Source organism: Copadichromis virginalis, linkage group LG3 (genome assembly GCF_057382275.1).
Source record: "Copadichromis virginalis isolate Kocher_CV1m ecotype Utaka linkage group LG3, C_Virginalis_male_GT1.1, whole genome shotgun sequence".
Taxonomy (NCBI): domain Eukaryota; kingdom Metazoa; phylum Chordata; class Actinopteri; order Cichliformes; family Cichlidae; genus Copadichromis; species Copadichromis virginalis.
In genome coordinates, this window is record NC_140620.1 from 23,113,726 (window position 1) to 23,136,263 (window position 22,538).

Sequence of the window (22,538 nt, forward strand, 5' to 3'; positions counted from 1 at the left end):
CTGGTTAATTATGGACTGTCCTCATTTATAAATTGTTGTATATGCACCACTGGAAAAACTGACTGCTAAAAAAGTAAGCTCGAGTTTCAAAGGGTCTCTCTAACTTTCACAGAATGATCACAGAATTGGCAGAATAAACCTGTTATTCACAGGTTGGTGTAGCGACATGAGTTTAATATAATTTTTTGGCATTTAATAAATACTATTATTAGGTTTAATAAATCAGTTGTAGTTTAGTTTTTATGTGGAAACAGACACGTGCACAGTTTGATACACAGAGCTCTGACCTCCATGATGCTGTGGTGCTGACTGCGTGGACAGATGTAAAAGAAGTAAGCATGGGCTTGGCCCTTCTCTTCTTAGCAGTTACCAACCAATCTGAAAATTGCTGTTCAATGGTAAGATTTTAGAAAGCGTTATACCCAGTGGCGTGCACAGACATTTTGGGGGGCAAATGCTCCAGGGGGAAAAAAGGGCACTTTTTGCATATGTGGAAAACCTTTTCTTTTTATAATAAAAAAATCGCACAGGTTAAATGCAATTTGACTTTTATTTCAAAACATTCTCTAAAAATCAAAAATCACACCACAAAAAGATAAAATCTGTATCCAACTCTAAACTATATACATACATATTCTCAAGTGTCCATTAAATGGAGTGTACTGCTCTAAAGAAGCATCCTTCTTGGTGCCATGTCTTTGTAGATGTTGATGACCTCATTGTAATTGATCTCCACATCTTTCTCAATGGCCAACAAGAGGAGATCAGACAACCTTTCTTCTCCACACAAACTTCTTAGTTTATTTTTGATTATTTTTAGCTTTGAAAAGGATCTTTCAACTGTCGCAGTTGTCACTGGTAGTGTTGCGTAGATCTGAATCATTTTGACAAAGGCAGGAAAGATCAGCTGGCCATTGTTTTCCCTCAGTATCAGAAATATTTCTCTGAGGTCTTTTGAACTAAAGCTGGAGTGGAAGACCTTTAATTCTGTTTTGAGCTGGTCCTCATCTTCTCCATAGAATTCACAGAGGATGTGGACAGCTTCAATGGCTTCTGGGTTTGGTGGGCCTACCCAGTTAGCATGCACAGTTAAGGGCTGGAAGGACTGAATGATTCTGGCCGTTGGGCTTCCAGTATTGTCCCCTTTGAACCTCCTGTTCAGTTCCCCAGTCATGATGTCCAGAAAGGTGAAATATACACCACTCCTGAAATATGCCTCCACTGACTCAAACTGAGCACCTACTTGAGACACTGTGGTGCTGTGTTGGAAACGCACTGGAACTTTCCGCTTTCTCTCCTGACCAGGCACCACGGTAGGTACTGGAATGTTGAAACTCTCTGCCTTCTCTGATGCACATCTAAATATCTCTCCAAATTTCTCCTCAGACCTCATGGTTTGCAATGTGTGAAGCACACCATCAATTACCTTGTAGGCAGTGGAATGGTCCAACCCTTCTTCCTGCAGAGAATCTGATGCCAAAGCAGTGACTTCGAATACTGGTGTGGTGATTTCCATGCAAAGAATGAACATAAAATTAATGGCATTTCTGTACATCTGAGCATCACCTTGGGCCAGGTTAGGTGGGTCACTGTCACTGATGTCATCAAGGAGCATCAAAATGGCTTTCAAATTTCTCTGAAGTGCCTTCAGTGCTTTTTCCCTGCAAGCCCATCGAGTATCTGACAGCTGCTGGAGCTCCATAACACGTTGTCCAGGAAAGAGAGACTCCTGAAATTTGACCAAGGCAGCATGACGCTTTGGGGAGCCTGAGCAAAAGGCATACAATTTCTCCACCAAGTTGAAAAATGTCACAAAATGCTTGCTGGACTTTGATGCCTCCACTAGTACCAAATTGAGGCAATGGGCTTTGCAGTGCACATAGAGGGCCTTCTCATTGTGTGCACGGATTCTAGCTTGGAGACCTTTATACATGCCACTCATGTTGGCTGCTCCATCATAGCCTTGACCATACATGTTCTTCATCTCTAGGCCATTCTTTTGCAGAAGCAAGAACACTGTATTCTCCAGCTCCTGGCCTGTAGTTGTATCAACATTGCACACTTCGATGAATCTCTCCTTTATTTGCATATGATGAAAATATTGCACAACAAATGACACTTGCTCTTTGTGTGAAACATCAGAGGTTTCATCAAGTAGAATGGAATACATTTCAGCCTCTTTTATTTCACGTTGTATCTCCTTCCTGATGTAAGTTCCTAGTGCTGCAATGATGTCATTTTGACTTCTGTTGGAAAGCAGTGACACATGTGGCCTTGTCTTGGTGGCTTTAACTGTGGCAATTTTTTCCAAATGCATTTTCAGCACACTATCGTAGCGGGAAAATACATTGACTAATTCACGAAAATTGCCACGGTTATCACTGGACTCACTCTCATCATGACCTCGGAATGCTTGTCCCTGACGTGCAAGATACACTGTTAGGTCAATTAATCTTGTCAGGATTTCTTTGTTTGTCTGCCTCTCTCGCTCTCTAACTTCCACCCCTTTTACGTCTGAAACATCAAATGCAGACTGAAGGGCCTTTTTCTGGAAATTGATCCATCTAACCATGCTTGTCATGTGCATCTCTGCGCTGGAGTGTTGTTTGATTTTTTCAAGAGCAGTACTCCACTTTCTGATGCCATCAGTTGTCCAGGCTGTTCTGCTTTTATATTTTTCATCCGAGAGGAAAAGCCGACAACTAAAACAATGCATTGAATTAGCAGTGGGTGAGTATTCCAGCCACACATTAGTAGAAAACCACTGTTTCTGGAATGATCTCCCCTCAGTTTTTGGGTAAGGTATATCAGGCTGACATGGGCCCACATTGCAGCACATTGAAACGTATCTGTCATTGCGCTTTATTTTAAATGTATGGATGTGTGTTGGATCTGTTGGGTATTGTAAAGCTGCTAACTTTGACATTATGTGATCGATCTGTTCTTCCTCATTGTGGTCTTCAGAGAGCACTACATCAGTGTCTGTAGGCCTAACTGAACCTGTTGCTGCATTGGTCGCGGCTTCATCTGTTTCTATATCTCCCTCTTCTGCTATGCTGGTAGATGGCATAGAGCTGCTTCCCTGCTGTGACTGACTACAATGGAACAATAATAATAATAATAGTATTATTATTTATCATAATAATAAGCTTAAACAGATAGTTTTAATAATAACCCATACTGCAAGTCTTGTAACATAGAAATAACTTTCGTAGGTACAAAATAATAGTTAGCTCAATGCCTGCTGATTAAGTTCATTAAAAACTAAGTGTGAACAGCTTTTAAGATTTTCCAATAGAATTAACTGCAAGGAGCAGGTTACATTAAAACATTAAAATAGAACCTGACTCTGCCCTTGACTCTGACCTTTCATCTTCATTTTCCTTTGCTTTCATCCAGGAGAGCAGAGAACTGCTTCCCTGGGCTGCCTGTTGTAGATCCCTTTCTTTCTCCTTTCTCAGCCTCTCTTTCCTAGGCCTTATGCTTGCTGAAATTCGTAAATAAATAGACCAAAATGTATGAGAACGAATAAGACTGACTGTGGTCATTACAATAACAGGGCAGAATGGTCGTTTTCACAGGCAATTGGGAACTGCCTATTTTTCCTTTAGCAAATTAATGTGTTAATGTTGCCAATATGTTACACCAAAAAAAATTAACATGTCTAACCAGTGCTTCTCAAAACTTTTAACATGCACCACCCCCAACACCGTACCCTTCAAACTACCAATAACAACGTCACTGTTCTGTCACAATCAGGTCACAACACAGTGCGTAAATGTCTGCGAGCATCGCTGAGTCAGTAACAACCAGTTAGGCTAAAGACTGCATCTTTAGACAGTTGGACGGTGTTCTAACTTTCTCACAGGAGACACCTACTAAAGACAGTCAAAGACATTAATTTCAATCTTACCAAAGTAGGACAGTAGTTGACGTTAGTTATGGAAAGGCTAATCCACAAAAATGGAGAAACGTCCATAATTCTATTATTCATAATCATGTCAAGGTTTTAGGTTTTTCTGCAGTTCCATCTCTAAAAAGTGTGATGTCTTCCCGCCACTGACTTCAGTTTGAAAACTTTGTATTTATTCACAGATTTCTGTGAGATCATCCTAAAATTTGTAACGAAAAATGGGCTCAAAAGAGCCCTCTGCCTAACGGCATGTAGCCTATAGCATAACGTGATATTTTCAATAGTGTATGCAAAAAGGTCGGAATTGATGGAGAGTGGTTGCCTAAATGGTTTAGGTTACATTTTAAATGTGTCGTTTTTTTGTTTATCCATATGGATGGATGGAGGGGGCAAGCTGGCAAAGTTTGTCATGTGCAGTTTCTGACAGGCTACTTCACAACAAAACAATTGCAGGTTGGTCTTAGAGGGCAAACAGAATAATTTCACTCGATTCATGGGTTACCTGACTGGTTGGGAAGGGAAAGAGCTGCCGTGTTGTCCGCCGTGGCTCCCAGTCGCTATAGTTAGCCTACTATGCCTACTCCAAGTAGTCCTATGTCATGCCGCTGCTACACGCCTCACAACAAATGAACTGCAAGCGTGTTCACGCGACACGGTGACAGTGAAAAAGCGACAGGGTTCGGGTGTCTTTGAAGAAGGGGCACAAATCAAGCCATTATTTTCACACCTTTTTAAATCGCGCAGCTTTAAAAAAAAAAAAAAATCACGTCTTTCAAAAGGGCACTTTTTTGGACTGAGGGCAAAAGGGCAAGTGCTTCAGCACCACCTCGTCTCTATCTGTGCACACCAGTGGTTATACCTGACTAGCTAACAGTCGTCTTTGACAAATATTTTACTTGACACATTTCATTTTGGTTTTCATAAATCTCATGTTCTTTCTAGAGTGTCAGGTGACATTTTTACCCAAAGCGATGCAACTGTATTTTGCTGATGTTGGAGCTGACCTCCGTTAATCAACACACTTTTCTTAATTTATTAATTAATGAAATAAGCAAAAGTGTTTTTGGATCTGCTTTGGCCTGCATCATATCTGTAAGCATGTGCACCATCACGCAAATAATAATAATAATGGATTGGATTTATATAGCGCTTTTTTTAAGGCACCCAAAGCGCTTTACAATGCCACTATTCATTCACTCTCACATTCACACACTGGTGGAGGCAAGCTACAGTTGTAGCCACAGCTGCCCTGGGGCAGACTGACAGAAGCGAGGCTGCCATATCGCGCCATCGGCCCCTCTGGCCATCACCAGTAGGCGGTAGGGTAAAGTGTCTTGCCCAAGGACACAACGACCAGGACAGAGAGCCCGGGGATCGAACCGGCAACCTTCCGGTTACAGATACGCTTCCCAACCCCCTGAGCCACGGTCGCCACACACACACACACACACACACACAGATATATGTATATATATATATATATATATATATATATATATATATATATATATATATATATATATATATATATATATATATATATATATATATATATATATATATATATATATATATATATATATGGCCAATGAACTTTTTGAAACAATGTGATGTTCTTGATGATAATGTTTAGAAACATGTAAATATTATAAGTGACTGGTAACCCAGATGGTACCTGTAATTTGAAAGTGAATACAGACTTCGTAGTCATGCTCGTAGGCTAGAAGTGAAGCAGCACATGGCAGGGAGAAGTGAGGAGGAGAACAGACACAATTTTGCACCGGAGGCTTTCGGAAAGCTTTTATTTTGGTATTTCCGCTGATCCGTGCAATAAATTTGCATGTTAGCCTAAACATTTAGATTTAACATTTAACATTTAGCATTTAGATTTAACATTTAGATTTAGATTTAAATATAATATTTAGATTTAACATTTAGATTTAGATTTAAATATAATATTTAGATTTAACATTTAGATTTAGATTTAAATATAATATTTAGATTTAACATTTAACGTTTAGATTGAATATTTAACATTTAGATTTAACATTTAAAATTCTGTTTTAAATATGAAAAGTTACTAATATTTTACTAAATGTTGTAAAAAATGACTTGTTTTGAGCTAAATGTGGAAAAATGTTGCTGTTAATTTCAGCATGTGTCACTTTACAAACGGCGCCCCATAAAGCTTTGGTTAGAGGAAAAACTAAAGCTCAAAGCTGAAAAAAGAAAAGAGTTAGTAATATTGACCTACTGAAGGCTTCATTATTTACCAAGAGAAAAAAAACCAAACAAAGCTTGACCCGTTATTTCTTAGCAGTTACCGACTTAGCACGTACCTACCAATCTCAAAATTACTGTTTATTGCTAAGATTTTAGAAAGGCTTGTAGCCAACCAGCTAGCAGTTGTTTTCGGCAAATACAGTGTACGTTGCAAATTTTCTTTTCTTCTTCAAATTCAAATTGATTTTAGAATTTTTGTTAGAATTCTTGTTTTAACATATAGAATAATAAATGGCCGGGTCCCACATTATTTATCCAAGCTTCTTATAAAATACACTGCTGCTCATTGTCTCTGCTCACAGACTCAGAGTTTGTTGGTTGTTCCCAGTACAGGACTGAAGACGAAAGGGGACAGAGCCTTTTAGTCTGTGTCACCAAGGCTGTGGAACAGTCTACCACCAACCACAACTATCTTTGGTTGACTCTGTGGAATCCTTTAAAAAGCAGTTAAACTTTTCTGTTTAAACAAGCCTTCTGTTTATCAATGCTTTTGAAATTTTACATTTTGTATTTACCTTTAACGTTTTATATTGCGATTGTTGTCTATTTTGTTACTCAACTTTCTGTTTATTTTAATCTTTGTGTACAGCCTATCTATGAAAAGCGCTTAATAAATGAAGTTTACTTACTTACTTACTTACTTAAATTGTCTTTTCCTCAAGGTATTTTCTGCTTGTATTTTGTTGTGAAGTAAATCCACAAGTGAGCCCTGTGTCTGCCAGGCTTGGTGAACAAGTTTTAAATTATTTTGGATTTTTTATAAGCCACACAGGGTCAAAAAAGCGTAGATGCTCCTGATATAATTTGGTCTGGATACTTGACCACTCTTCTTGCCAAAATTAGTAGTTAATTCAAACTGGTTATTTTCCTGCCACAAACTTTGATTTTAAGCACAGTCAACAAATTTTAAGTAGGGATAAGGGAAGCAGGCTTTAGAAAGTTCATACAACAACTTTTCCACCAAGCCCAGAGTAAAGGTTTGGCTGGTCAGAAAAATCAGTATGATCAGCGTTGCAAGTTGCCTACAGAGAAATTTTGCATTTGACAACCAACAGTTGAGTGAACGTCTGCAGCACATTTCACCAGTCCTACTCTTCCCCCTGCTGTGCAGTATTAAATATTGCAGCATTTTCTCCAAGGCAAGTACTGTAGTAAAGTTACTTAACGTTAGACACTGAATTTATATAGATGGTATTTTTTGGCTTTTAACAACAGTACTGGCTAAATCAACAGAACTGACCTCCCAGCCCATTGTTCCTTCAGTGGGCTGGTTTCAGTCATTATGCAAATGTACTGTTTATAAGATTGGAGAAACCTGCAGTCAGCTGAGACTGAAGAAGTCGCTTGGATGAGTGATGAAACGTTTCTTCCACTGAAAACACTATGTACTGATGAACAGTATCAACTTTTGGGGATATACATAGATGATTAAGCACAGGTGGATAATTCATTATCAAAGCACAAAAAACAAACAAACAAAAAAAAACAAAAACAAAAACAAATTTAAAAAACTCACTAATTACTATTTCACTTTCTTCATCATTAATAATGATTATTCTAATATGGGAAACTAAGGTCAAATATCACCTGTACTCATACAATGCACACTTTCATCTTCTCTATAACATATCCATAAATTTAAAAAAAAGAAAGAAAATGTTGAATATTTAGTTTATTGATGAATTATCAAACTGACGATCTTTAACTGTACAATAACAAAATTAATTTTTAAAGCATGATAGGAGACCAGAGGCATTTTTAGCCTATTTTGGGGGTTAAAAGAATCAAAGCACCCCAAAAGATTTCTTACTGTTTTGAGAATATTAGGTTGAAACTTAATATTTTACCAACCCATTTCAAGGACTCTTCTATTTTTGGAGTGTATTTTTTATGTATCTGTATTATATTATACATACACATTAAAAGTGAATCTCTGTCCAAAAAATGCACTCAGTTTACTTGTTACTCACTATGAGCATCATGCTTTATTCTCCCCCAGTAATTAAGGTTAGGATATGTATTTTTTTTTTTTTTTACATTCCAATCCATTCTTCATTTGCAGTAGTAGTCTTTGCAGTATTTAAATAACCTTTATCAGATTTGATGGTTTTGTTACAGACTTTTCAAAAAAGTGTTTTGCTTTTCTTTCACAAATGTGGGGATTAAATTGTGTTAAAATGTACAAAACAGTGTGTCTGTAAAGGTTCTCAGTCATCCAGGTCATCGTAGTCCAAGGAGCTTCCACTAGGTTTAAATCTGGGACTCCCCACCCTTTGACCTTAGAACTGAAGAAGCTTCTCGGATGAGAGATGAAACGTCTTCAAGCAACTTAAAGAAGTCCAGACAAACCATGTTGGACCAGTTCCTCCCTCCTACTACATGCGGGACCATGTGAAAGTGGATTACGAGCAGTCTGTGACCATCAGCCGAGTTTCTTCAGAGCAACTGGACTTTGAGATCTTGTTCCCCGGCTGTGTTCTCAGGTGGCAGTTTGCCAGTGACGGTGGAGACATCGGATTTGGGGTCTTTCAAAAGGCCAAAAAGGGTGAATGGAAGAAGGCGGCTGAGATGGAGGAAATCGTGCCCAGTCAGCGATACAACGCCCACTTAGTACCCGAGGACGGCTCACTGACCTGTGAGCGTCCAGGAGTCTATGTGCTGAGATTCAACAACACCTACAGCATCTTCCAGGCCAAACGCATCAGCTACAGTGTTGAGGTCCTGCTTCCTGATCATTTACAGCCTGCGCAGAACAACGGGAAGTCTGGCGACCACGTGGAAGTGGAGTGCGACAGTCAGTTATAACAAAGATGATGTCATCAGATCAGCGATGTTTAGCCGCTCAGAAAGCACAGCCTGACATACTTGATTTGAACATGTCGTGTGGATTAATAGTGTTATATCTCAGTGCTGGGTGACTCGTATTCATGTGGCATCTATTTAGAAACTCCACTTCACCCACTCTCCTCTCAGACATCACGGATCCCAGATTTTCAGCCCATTTTTTCAGCCTGTTTATCTTTACTCTGTTATTTTTGTTCCACATCAGCACTGGTGTTTCAAACAGGCGCCAAATAAATGAGCTGGTTATACCACAGCGTGTTACGGTGTAAACAAACAACTGAAACCAATAATGTTCAATTAGTATCAAACTTTGTCCACGTGCAAAGAAGTATTTTCTATAGACATTTTCTGAGTAGATGCAGTAAAATTAAAGTAAAACTCTAAATATTTGAATTTAAAAAAAAAAAAAAAAAAAAAAAGAAGTCCAGACGCTTTTCTTTGCAAGCTCCTTTGAGTACAAAACAGTGATGTCATGTTTTGTGACGAGGACCCAGGCACAGAGAGACTTGATGAATTTAAGAATCTTATTATTTAATAAAGAAATTTGCAGACATGCACAGAGATGTTAAAACTCTGATGACTCTGATGATGATCCACAGCATGTCTTTATCCTGTCTTCCTTCTCTCACCCCAACCGGTCGCAACAGATGGCCGCCCCTCCCTGAGCCTGGTTCTGCCGGAGGTTTCTTCCTGTTAAAAGGGAGTTTTCCTTCCCACTGTCGCCAAAGTGCTTGCTCATAGGGGGTCATATGATTGTTGGGTTTTTCTCTGTATCTATGAAGCGCCTTGAGGCGACTTTTGTTGTGATTTGGCGCTATATAAATAAAATTGAATTGAATTGAATATGGAGACGAAGACAACAGACGACAAGGACAGGAAGAAACAGGGGTTTAAATGCACCAAAGAGACAGTCAAAGAGAACTTGGGACAACTGGAGACATTTAAGGATGCGGGGACCTAAGGGATCTAAACAGGGAATCACAGATAACTGAAATTTTGCCACATGTCCACAGACACTGGATCTTTACAGTTTAATGAGTCTGCAGATGACGTGACATAATTTGTGGTTCTGGTATCCTCACATTTCAGGACCAAGAGTAACCACTAGATTGCAGCAAAAGAAAGTTTTTTTCTCTTCACTACATAATGATCAGTGACCATCCACAGATTATCACTTATCAGTAAAACAGCTAAAGAAACTTCTTTAGTACTTTATTACTTAACGCTTCTGTGGTGTTTATTTTTTATGCTACTCAAGTAATGTTGGTGCATTAGTTTCTTTACTTACTGGCTCTTGTTTTTTTATGAAGAATGTTTGGCCGACATAGTCCATGTACATTATTCTCTGTGCAATTGAAGAATCAAAGCAATTTTTCTAAGATGAAATACAAAAAGTGCAACATTAAGACATCTTTCACATGGATATCTACTTTTTTGTAGAAACTTGTGGGTTTTTTTTGTCAACTACTTCAAATTCAAATTTTTTAATGAAATTTGAATATGCAGCGTAACAATTTACTTTGCATATTGTCAATCATGACAAAACATGATGAAGCTTCGTAATGTCATAAAAAGACATGCAAACAGTGCAACAAAGGACTGAACAGAATTATGCAGACACAAGACAGTGCCTGCAATAGAAAATATGAATAATGACAGTGAGCTGTGCAACAATGAATGTAAAAAAGGTATTTGGTAATTGGAATGTATAAAGGTGTGTGTGTGTGGGTGTGTGTGTGTGTGTGTGTGTGTGTGTGTGCGCGCGCGCGCGTGGGCGTGCATGTCAGTCCAATCACTGAGTATTCAGGGGTCTGACAGCTTGGGAGAGGAAACTGTTTCGCAGGCTGGCAGTGAGGCCCAAATGCTCCAGTACCTCTTGCCAGAAGACAGCAGGGTGAAGAGTGTGTGTGAGGGATGTGTGGGGTCCTCCACAATGCTGGTGGCTTTGTGGACCAAAGTTGAGTCCAAAAGTCTGCAAAACTACAGATAACAATCCAGCTGAAGAGCAAACACAATTAATCTTTCAACTTTGTTGGGTTTGCCGCCAGAGGTAGGCTACTGTATTTGTTAAGGAAGGGCTTTTCACATATTTGGGCAGTGGAGATGGGCAAAGGGAGTCTCAGCTGCATTCTCAGCAGGGAAAAGATTGATTACTATATTTGTTAAAGATATAGCATTCATCACATTAAGCAGCGAAGACGGGGCAAGAAACTCCCATGAGAATCTTTAGCAGTGCCACATTCAATTAATTATTTTTGGACTTGTCACCGTTGGCCATAACCCTAACCCTAACACCATAACCCTAAGCGTCCTGATGACACTCGGTTTATGCTCCAGTGGATGATGAGAATCAGACCTTAAATACTGATCTGTATGCTTTGATTCCTGTACTCAACTTTTAAATGTCCCCCATTACTGATGGAAATCTCACAGTCTACGAAGGCTAACCTGACACTTTTCATATCTTCACTGGAGAATGTTGTGTTGGTCCACCGAGTTAATGTGATCAGCAAATTGTGGTACGTCCTGAGATTTGATTTTCAGCGAGGTGTCATCCACATCTGAATCAATAAATTGTGGTGTTCCAGGGTAGATAACACAGCCGTCTTTCCCAAACACACGTTTCTGTCTTTAGTACTGACCCTTGTATGTGAAATATGTTGAATGAAAAGACATTCTCCATATTTTGCTGTGTTTTCCAAAGCACAACAAGTAATTCAAACTATCATGCAGTTCCAGCTGGACCACACTTAAAGTCAGTTAAAGTCATGCTCTGTTACAGTTCTTGGTAATTTTGACCGAGTATTTTGAGGTGGCTGTTTTGGTTTCTGTTTGTTTTTTTGAGCCCCTTTGTTCTGTGCCTACTGTGATATTATTCTGTTATCATATGTTACCTTATATATGTAATCAAAGTAGTTGAAGTATGATACTGCTGTAGATCATATTATACCCTTTAATATAGAGTGTGTGATCTGTATGTAGTTTTAGTTGTTCATTATACTTCTGACTTAAAAGAGTGTGAAAATCATTAGATCTATTGGTTTGACCTGTATTACTCAACACTGTTTAATGTGTTATACTGTTTCTTGACATGTCATACTGCTGAATCATGAAGAGAATGTTGTGTGCAGAGGACCTTGGGCAGATAATAGAAGAAACAGACCACATTCCAGACCCCCACCTTTCAGAAGAGCAGAAAGACAGGGAGCCGAGGTCATAACTTAGGCGCCGTAAGAGAGAAAGAATGTGAATGTTTAGGCTTTTACGACTAGGTGGGGGCCACTAGAGAGTATAAAAAGCTGAGTAACCCGTCACCATTTTGAAACTTGCTGTGACCCTCTGCAGGCAGGTCTCCCCATCATGATGGTTCTAATGCTCATAAGTATTGAATTATATGGAAATAAATGATTGTTGATTGAGCATTTATACACCGAGTATTGTCCTTCCTTCAGCCCAAAGACTCAAAGAATTGGGAGATTTCAACACTACCCTGGACCCTCCTGTGGGTCCCCTCTGTCAAGTCAGTCATACTGTCTCCTCATGAGTCTGTTCAGCATACATACTTAACTGGATAAAAAATAAAAAATAAAAAATAAAAATAATCTTAATTCTAACCAATATAAAAACCATCTAATAGATCACATTAGTCTTGATACAGCCTCTGCCATCACATTTGATCAATCCCTTTGGGCTCCTATGATCGGCTTCATCACCTAGTGGGGGTGGGGGGTCATGGTTTGGTCCTGCCTTTGCTATTGTGGTTGATATGGGGCCTGGATCTCCTCCATACCTGCTTCATGCACTGGGGGATGGGGCTATGACTCTCCACACTCCCTAGCAGATCATTACATGGAGAAACCTTTGGAATACAAGCATGCTGATCCTCACAGGTGTACGCACAGGTGTACACACAGGTGTTCACAGACACGGACTACAGCTTTCTTGGCTGCTGCCTCAAAGCACATTGTGCGCTGTCTATCTTACATGCTGCACAATATCGTTTAATATTTAGTATCTACTGTTATCTACTGCTAGCTAGTTTATTGTGATGGTGCTGTTTGTTATTATGTTGCTCTTTTTTGTTTGTTTTCTCTTCTGTTTTTTTTCCTCCATACAGGTGATCCAGGTGTTTTGTTTGTTTTTCTTTCTTTCTTCCCCCCCTTCTCACCGTCTCTTCTCCCCTCTGGTTTTCTTTCTCTCCCCCTCTTTCTTTCATTCTTTCTCGCTGTCCTATCCCCCAGTCATGTCTGTCCCGTTTGTAGCAACCAAAAATAAAATAAAATAAATACATAATTATAATAAAGGTCAATCAAATGGACCAATATGGCAAGGCCATGAGGATCCACTTGGTAAAATAAATCCGCTTGGCATCTTTCTTGGCCTTAAGACGACAATTCTGATGGCTAAAGATCCAAACGGGACAACAACAAAAAAAAAATAAATAAATAAATAAATTAGCGGCTGACCACAGTGGGCTCTTTTAAAAGCTGCAGTACCTCTTTTATTGTAACAGCATTCATACATGTCTAAAAATGGAAAGAAGATAGACCAAGTTGGTTAAAGATAAACTTATAATTATCAGGCAGGTGCCTTTGCTTGTCTTCAAACTTTAGATCTACTTGTAACAACATAGGAAAGGCAACTAGCCGGATCTGATTGAACAAAAAAATAAGCTAAAACAGTTTATGTACTTGAACACCAAACTAAGATGATAATGTACAAATTTCTTAGCAACAAAAACAATATGTGAAAATGCTTCTTTGTTTTTGCTCTCATTCAGATGTGACTATTTTTTCAGGCAGCTCTCTCTTAGCAACCTGTAAGACACAAAAAAAGTGTAGAAGACACAATTAAAAACATGGAACAAACAAAAAATGACTATGGTGCATATTACACACCAATATTCACTCCTTTGAGAAGTTCCCAAACAAGTATGTTCAGTGTAACAAATTACTTTTCTTATTCTATGTAGTGAAATCAGCATATTTACATATATACATCACCATAAATTGAATATTATGAAGTTGTCAGTTTTACCAATCCCAGACTTATACATCTCTATTATCCAACACATATTGTGTGAATGGATCACATAAGTTATCTGTTACCTGTTCCCAGTCTTACCTGTGGTTTAGTGGAAATGAGGGGATACTCTGCTCTGGGTTTGCAGGGACCTGCTGAGGACATCTCTGTGCTGGTTCCAGCTTCTGCTTTGACACATGATGGAAATAAATGAATTGATAGCAAAAAGACTTTACATAATTTAAAAAAAAGCACTTATTTGTCATTTCAATTTTTTTTCTGATGTCTCAATGCTATAAAGGAAATGGCTTTAAATCACAATTAGTCTTACCTTGCGGCTGAGTATCACCAAGGCCTACGCTGTGGCAACTAGGTTTAGAGGGCAATGCATCTTCATCTTGTAAAAAGGACAGTGGTATGAGGGAAATAATAACCACAGCAATATTAGTGATGATCCCTGTCTGTTATTCAATGTATTCATTAGGTTTACAATTTTTTGAAAATTGGAAATTCAGGGTTGGAAAGAAAAGAAAATCAGTGTTGTTTCTACATGGGCCCACCATTATGCAAGGTAAGAAGTACTGAGTTAACTAAAATTTTAAATTTCTATTTGAATTTCTGATGTTTGTCTGGTAATTCCACTTTCAACACAAGGATATCAGATGCTCTTAACAGCTTCTTGGTTTTTTAATTCTGCCTTTTTACAAAACAAAGATATTACACTTTACACTTCTGAGTGATTTGTATTAGATTTAATGTACAAAATATACTCTTTCTCCCAAAAAGTCTGATATTTTTTAATGTCTTTTATTTTATTATGTTTTAAATTTATAACTACTCCATCATATATTTTTTGGTTTAATTGGTTGTCAAATGGTAAAATTCTTGGTTGTATTCTGCATTTTTTTTTTCTCCTGCAGTACAACACTTTGTGAGAAACTTAATCCTAGTCACTGAATGTTATCGTCAAAAAGAGAAAGTAATATGATTCAACTTAATTTTGAAGCTGAATTCAAAACTGAAGTTGTCATTTATGTCACATGCAACTATTCTGAACTGTATGAAATACAGCATGTGTCTAAAAGAAGAGCTTTAAAATTATATTCTATGTGGTTTTCATTTGAGGCGCAAGTTTTGGAAGCTCAAATTATCACTGACATTTATACATAATATATATGCGTTGAATAAAGGTACAGACAACACCACATGAGAAAAGAAGTGTGAAACTTTTCTTCACAGAAGTAATTTTGTGATATTGTTTCTCAGTAAAATACCTCCTGTCTTTCTTACAGCAGCATATGTTTCTCTGTCTGCATCCTCTGTGCCCGTCTCTATCAAGATACATAAAAAAAGAAAAAGTTTTGTGTTTTGTTTTTTAAACACAAAAAATAAAAGGATTTCTTGTTTCAAGTCTTTTAGTCCATGACATTCACTTTTATGTAAAAAGTTTCCACTTAATAATAAAAACAGTAATAATAATAATAATAATAATAATAATAATAATAATAATAATAATAATAATAATTTTCATTACTTCTCTTCCAGTAACCTTTGCCAAAGTGATGCAGTCCCACTGCCACCAACAGAGCACTGACTAAAATGGTGGTAATGATGCAAGGTGTGGCAGCAGATGAGGAATGGCACACATTCTTGTCTAGATTATTTGTGTATTTTAAATTAAAAGAATCGAAATGATGGTTAGAACAGATAGGAAGGCTTAAATGAGACAAGAATGGTAAACGATCAAATGTTATTTTTAGCTTCTTCATAATGACATTAAAAACCTTTCAAAACAACTTAAAGCTTCTAAAAACCCATGGAAAGTTTGGCACACCTGTTTTAGTTGTTTAAATTTGCATTTTAGATGTGCACACTGGAAACTTCAAAGTATTTCAAAAATTATCATACAAACAGATTTAACCTCTTTGTTTAAAGAGGTAATTCTTATACTGTACAGAGCTTTTCTACTCTTCTGGAGCTTTATACAATATGTCACATCAACTCTTTCACAATAGCAATTCCTCCTATGCTTTAAAGCTAACATTCACATTTGGTTTGATGCATCGGAGAGTTATCTTAAGCTTATGCAGACTGGGGGAGCCAGAAATAGAACCAACAACATTCTGATCAACAGATAACCTGCTCTACCTACTGTGCAACAGCCTCCCCCAAATCATATGTTATTTATGTAGAAACACATTATTTTAAAACATCTCAGTGTCTCACCTGTGACTTTCAGCCAGCTCTCTGGTGATTCTCCAACTCCTGAGATAATACATTTGTAAAATCCTTCATCTGATTTGAAAATCCTGTGGATGGTCATGTTTCCTGTGACGCTTGTATGGATGAGACGTCCATTTTTGTAGAAATCAGCTTTAAAGTTGGAGGAAGAAATTTTCTTTCTGCAGCTCAGAGTCACCGTTTCTTCCATTAATACAGGAACAGCAGGACTCTCCAGGATCACAGGACCAGCTAAATGAGATGCATTTGATAATTAAATACATGATATTAAATTCTATTAAAATAAATTTCATAAAATGTTTGTTTAAGTACCAGTAACAGAGAGGTTGATAACATTACTTCTTCTCCCTGCTTCAGGCTCATACCAGTACTCTCCACTGTTGTCTGTATAAACAATTCTAACACGGCAGGATGATCCTGTTGGTCTTGTCTCAGTAACTTCCCTACATGATTTTATTGTCCCTCTGAATTTATGCACAACTTCACAGTAATCGACTCCTTCACAGTGAAATGTTAGTGATTCATATACAAAGAACTGCAATCTGTTTGGAATGATGCGAAGAAAAACTGCATCTGAAGAAAAAGAAAAAAGTAAAAAACTATCAGTTTAGAGTTTTACTAAACTCTACTACTAAAACCACCATAATGCATCTAAACAATGAATGAACTGATATAGATGATCAAACAGCTGGTACTCACCAACTTTCTGATACTGTACAAACAGCAGAATCATGATGCTCATCACTGAAGTGAGAACAAAAAGAGCTACATAGTAACTATACACATACTGTATTATTTGCTAAATGTACTAAAAGCTTAAAAGTTAAATTAAAATAATAATTATTATTACATCTCATACATAGTCCAACAAAATGCAAAACCCTTCTTAGTATAGTATAAAACAAAACAATTCATATTTTTTATCAGCATGAATAACCCTAATTTTATTATTAGAATAACGTAGAAATAGAGAAAGTACTCACACAGTGTGATGCAGAGAGCACTGACCTTCATGTCGTATTGCTGTATACAGAAAATTGTAGCTTAACTGAAATGAACAGGGGTGTCACTTTGCTGATAAAAATATTTTAATTTTAATTAGTTTTTTGTCTGAATGCAATTATCTAGCATTACAAAAGCCGTTCTAAAGAAGCTGAGTTGCTTTTGTGTCAAGTGAAGCCTCACTGTTTCAGTTCACTGTCAGTGGGCAGAACAACAAACCTGTTCAGACTAATGCTGTGTTTGATGTAGCTTGTAGACTGGTTCTTGTTTCCTGTGCTCAATTTGGTGGACGCTGCTGAGAAAGGGAACATTTGAAACATCTTCTAGGTGTCTTTCGCCCACTCAGGGAATCACCAGAGACACTGAAGATATTTTCAGTCAGTAACAGTAAATGTTACTATACACAATGGTACTGGCAATAATCAATAAAAACATCACTTTAATGGTAGTGTAACATTTCAACATTTATTTAATCTTTGTCACTGAAGTTGTTAGGGTCCCTGGGTCGTTGACCCAGTGTTTTGTGTTTTTTGGTTCTTTGATTTTGTTATTTCATTATATTCTAGCTTTGCTTTATGGGTTTTAGGATCATTCTTAGTTTAGGTTCTCTGGGTGGGGTTTGGTTAGAGTTTTAGTGTTCTGGTTTTCTGTCTGTGCTCCATGTTGCTGTCTCCCCTGTCTGCTGTATCCCCGCATCCAGTCAGTGTCTGTGTCTGCCCTGGTCCCACGTCTCTGTTCCCTTTGTTATAGTGCCTGCCTGTGAGTCTGTGTTATGTTTCCTGTTTTACTTTGAAAGTCCATGACTGATGTTAATGTGTCTGGTTTTTCTTCCCCTGGTCTCGTTAAGCCTGATTTGCCCCAGCTGTGTTTCCCTCCTGTTACTCATTCCCTGATTGCTCCCTCTGTGTATTTAAGCCTTGTGTTTCTCTGTGTCCAAGTGGCGATCTACCGTTTATTTAGCTGTGTGTTCTGTCAGTCTGCCGGTGTAAGTTTATTTTGATTTTCCCCAGTTATGTTACTTTTGAGTTTAATATTAAAGTTGTTTTGAGTTCTCATCTGTCTCTGGAGTCTGCACCTTGGGTCCTATTCCTGTCCGCACACAGCCGTCACTTAACAGAAGTGTACTCAGTGGTGATGCTATTTGATAAGAATTTGCTTTTTTGTTACAAATACTAGCAAAAAAATAATAGTGAGGAAAATACTGAAAAATATTTTTAGTATGTTTTTGCAAAAGAGAAGAAGGTTAAGAAGATCAAAATGTAGGGAAAACAAATTCTGTTAGTCTTAGTAACACTACAACTGAAAATATTGTGATTTAAAAAATGAAAAGTTAAAAAACAATCACTCAATTTGAAATGATTTAAATTGATCATATACAGTGACTGCTTTATTTGATACTTTAAATCTTGATAGTGTCATCTTGGACCAATTTTTGCCTCCAGAGCAGTTTTATACCTCGTTTTATACTTTTATTTACTTTTATACCTCGTGGTTTAAGAAACATTCCTCTGAATGTTTTAGTCCATATTGACATGATCAATTAGGCACTGCTTGGGTTTTCAAGACTTAAACAAGGGATTTAAACAAGGGATTATAGCAGAATTCAATGTCAAAAAATGGACTCCCTGTGGTTCATATCAATTTGCCACACATCTGTTCAGTTTGTTCAGAGCCCTGAACATTCCTGCACCTCGTGAACAGGGTGCTATATTCACGTGCTTCACTGCTGCTGCGCACCTGGATGGATCAAACAGCAACCATTGCATCCTGCCTGTGTCCCAAAGCTAAAACAAAAAAAAAGGGAGATGAAGTCGTTCTTGGGGCTAGTTGTTACTACTCCTTTTTCATTCCTGGCTTTGACCAGTCCTTTAATTGGTCACAACGGGCGACCGTGGCTCAGGGGGTTGGGAATCGCATCTATAACCAGAAGGTCACCGGTTCGATCCCTGGGCTCTCTGTCCTGGTCTTTGTGTCCTTGGGCAAGACACTTTACCCTACTTGCCTACTGGTGTTGGCCAGAGGGGCCGATGGCGCGACATGGCAGCCTTGCTTCTGTCAGTCTGCCCCAGGGTGGCTGTGGCTACAACTGTAGCTTGCCTCCACCAGTGTATGAATGTGAGGGTGAATGAATAGTGGAATTGTAAAGCGCTTTGGGTGCCTTGAAAAGCGCTATATAAATCCAATCCATTATTAATATCATTACAACCAAAAGGGTGCCCCAGATCTGGTCCAGTGGATGGTACAGTGCCAGGTGGCATTAGTGTCAAGTCAAGTGGCTTTATTTTCATTCCAACCATGTCTTCACAGTGAAACAAGACCATGGTGCTACATATGACATATACCATATGAAGGTATGCGTGTGTGTGTGAGTACAGCCACTGAGTGTTCAGGAGTCTGATGGCCTGGGTGACTAAACTGTTTCACAGTCTAATAGTGAGGGCCTGAATGTTCCAGTAGCACTTGCCAGAAAGCAGTGGGGTGAAGAGTGTGTGTTAGGGGTGTGTGGGGTTCTCCACAATGCTGGTGGCTTTGCCGATTCAGTGGGTTTCATTAAGGGTCTGGGATGGAGATGCTCCAATTATGTTCTCAGCTGTTCCCACTATCAGTTCTACGGTATTGCGATCAGATGCGGTGCAGTTACCTTACCAGACAGTGATGCGGCTGCTCAGGACACTCTCAATATTCCCTCCGTAGAAGGTAGTGAGAATAGATGGTGAGAGATGGGCTTCCCTCAGTCTCTGCATCAGTAGAGATGCTGTTGGGTGTTCTTAGTTATGGAACTGGTGTTGAGGGACCAGGAGAGATTCTCCACCAGGTGGAATCCAAAGAATTTGGTGCTCTTGATGACCTCCACAGAGGATACATCAATGTTAAGTAGACAGTGCTCTCTCCATGCTCTCCTGAAGTCAACAATAATCTCTTTTGTTTAGTCCACATTTATAGACAGGTTGCTGACTCTAAAATAATCCATTAGCTGTTGCATCTCCCCTTTGTATTCTGACTCATCATCCTTGCTGATGACACCCACCACAGTTGTGTCAAACTTAATGAGGTGGTTCAAACTGGGCATTGGTGCACAGTTGTGAGTCAACAGAGTGAACAGCAGTGGGATGATCACACAGACCTTAGGGGCTCCAGTGCTCAGTGTGATGGTGTTGGAGATGCTGTTAATGATCTGGACTGTCTCTCAGTATCTTAGTCATAAAATCCGGGATCCAATTGTAGAGAGAGGTGTTCAGGCCCAGCAGGCTCAGTTTTCTCATCAGATGCTGAGGAATGATTGCACTGAGTGCTCAATTGAAGTGTGTGAACAGCATTCATACATATGTGTCTTTATTGTCCAGGTGGGTGAGGGCAAAATGTAGGGTGGTGGCGATGGCTTCATCTGCTGTTTGGGCGATAGGCGAACTGCAGTTGGTCCAGTGTGGGTGGCAGCCAAGTCTTAATGTGCTTCATGATGAGCCTCTCAAAGAACTTCATCATGATCGGTGTGAGTGCAAAGGATGGTAGTCGCCTCAGGCAGGACACTGAGGACTTCTTTGGTACAGGAATGATAGTGGTGACCATGAGGCATGTTGGGACGACAGCAGTGCTCACGGAGAGGCTGAAGATGTCAGTGAGGACATCTGTCAGCTGGTCTGCGCGTTCTCTGAACACTCTTCCAGGGATGTTATCTGGACCAGCAGCTTTCTGTGGGGTAACGAAGAGTTTTCCCTACATTAGCCTAGGTCAGACACAGAACCTGGTTGTTGTGAGACGGGGTGGACCTTCTCACCAAGGTCATTCTGAGCGTCAAACCGTGCATTGAAGTTGTTCAACACATCTAGTAGGAAAGAGTCACCCTTGCAGGCAGGTGTCGTCTTCCTGTAGTTGGTGATGGCCTGGATGCCCTGCCACATGTGCCATGCATCACTGCTGTCCTGGAAGTTAATGTACATTCTTCTGCAATGTGTGCGCTTTGCTGCTCTGATGGCTCGAGATAGTTTGGCACTCGCTGTTCCCAGCCGCCTTGTTGCCTGCCAAAAAATGGCCATCACGCTACCATTGAAATGATCTATGCACTGACTGAGGCATGTGTGTGGGAATGTATGTAAATGTTTGTACATACAGTAAGATTTTTAGATATTAGTACTTTAAGTATTTTATTTTATTGATTGTATTGACATTTTTTTATTTTTACGGATGATGCACTGGTTGGAGACCACTTCTAATTTCGTTGTACCTGTGACAATGACAATAAAGACATTGTGATTCTGATTGTTACTGGTAGCTGAAATGAACATTGTATGTTATATTTATATAAAATGATAAATATTCTACCCTGCCAGGTTCTGCAAGTGGCCACCATTTTCCTTCTGGTAACCAACTTCATTAGTAATTATTAAGATGTTTCACGGTTGAAACAATTTTGTTTTTGTTTTTTACTTTATCTTTACAGTATATTTCACTTGATTATGTCCAAGTAAAGAAAAAAACTGCAACTAAAACCTGAAAGCAAAATCAATTAGACTTTTCACAGAGAGCCTCACAAAGCCTGGAGAGAGATTTCAACACTGGACAGAAGAAAACAAAAGGCTTTAAAGACACAGGGAATGATGAGGGAACATGAAACACATGGGGAACACTGCTGGGGCAAATTACACACGAGGCAGAGAAGGCAAAGCTAATCATAATACATGAGACAAGGTACATTCAAAGTAAGAGAAGCAAACCAAAACATGGTGCACACAGACACCATATTCACAGACACACACAGACACTACCAGAGTAAAACAGGAAGTAATGGGAACACGCACAGAGGTGCAGATAAACCCAAAAACAAAGATAAACATGACAAGCAGGGGGGAACAGAGTGAAACACGTGGGAAGTAAGAACAACACAAGAGGGAATCTAATAATCAAAAGCAAAACAGAACAATCTCGGCACTATAAACTCACGACTAACAAAGTGGATTTAAACATAAATCATAATTCAAAATGACAAAAACACATGCAAACTCTAAATGCTTAATAATTCAATTTTAAATAAAAACACTATTTTTCAAAATGAATTATTAATACATAAATAAATACTTTTGAAAATGAATTTCACAAAAAAAAGAAATAAACTCTCAATAAAAACCTCATTTCAAAAAACAGTTTCTAATTTCAAAATTAAAAATTATTTTTAAAACACATTTTAAAAAGATAAATAACTCAATGATTTTAAAAAGTCAAAGATTTAGTTCTGACA

At 38.6% G+C, this 22,538-nt stretch overlaps 2 protein-coding genes across 2 annotated transcripts; both read right to left on the reverse strand.

The window, feature by feature from the left end:
- Positions 1-667: 667 nt before the first annotated feature.
- Positions 668-2,572, reverse strand: LOC146713491 (zinc finger MYM-type protein 1-like). The gene has a single exon (XM_085438311.1). The coding sequence runs from the start codon at positions 2,570-2,572 to the stop codon at positions 668-670; it is 1,905 nt and encodes a 634-aa protein (XP_085294437.1).
- A 10,941-nt stretch (positions 2,573-13,513) lies between these two features.
- Positions 13,514-17,390, reverse strand: LOC146713492 (uncharacterized). Its single transcript, XM_085448420.1, has 8 exons — positions 17,287-17,390; positions 17,003-17,047; positions 16,616-16,876; positions 16,291-16,534; positions 15,597-15,751; positions 15,354-15,393; positions 14,165-14,263; positions 13,514-13,857 (listed from the first exon to the last, which is right to left on the reverse strand). The coding sequence occupies exons 1-8, from the start codon at positions 17,315-17,317 to the stop codon at positions 13,827-13,829; spliced, it is 906 nt and encodes a 301-aa protein (XP_085304546.1). The 5' UTR covers positions 17,318-17,390; the 3' UTR covers positions 13,514-13,826.
- Positions 17,391-22,538: the final 5,148 nt, after the last annotated feature.

Bases quoted from the DNA above. Each gene is read 5' to 3' on its own strand.
- LOC146713491 (XM_085438311.1), bottom strand. From the start codon at position 2,572: ATGGTTAGATGGATCAATTTCCAGAAAAAGGCCCTTCAGTCTGCATTT.
- LOC146713492 (XM_085448420.1), bottom strand. From the start codon at position 17,317: ATGAAGGTCAGTGCTCTCTGCATCACACTGT. The intron at 16,535-16,615 runs GTACTTAAACAA...CATCTCATTTAG, and splicing joins TATCAACCTCTCTGTTACTG to CTGGTCCTGTGATCCTGGAG. The intron at 15,394-15,596 runs GTAATGAAAATT...GTATCTTGATAG, and splicing joins CAAAGGTTACTGGAAGAGAA to AGACGGGCACAGAGGATGCA.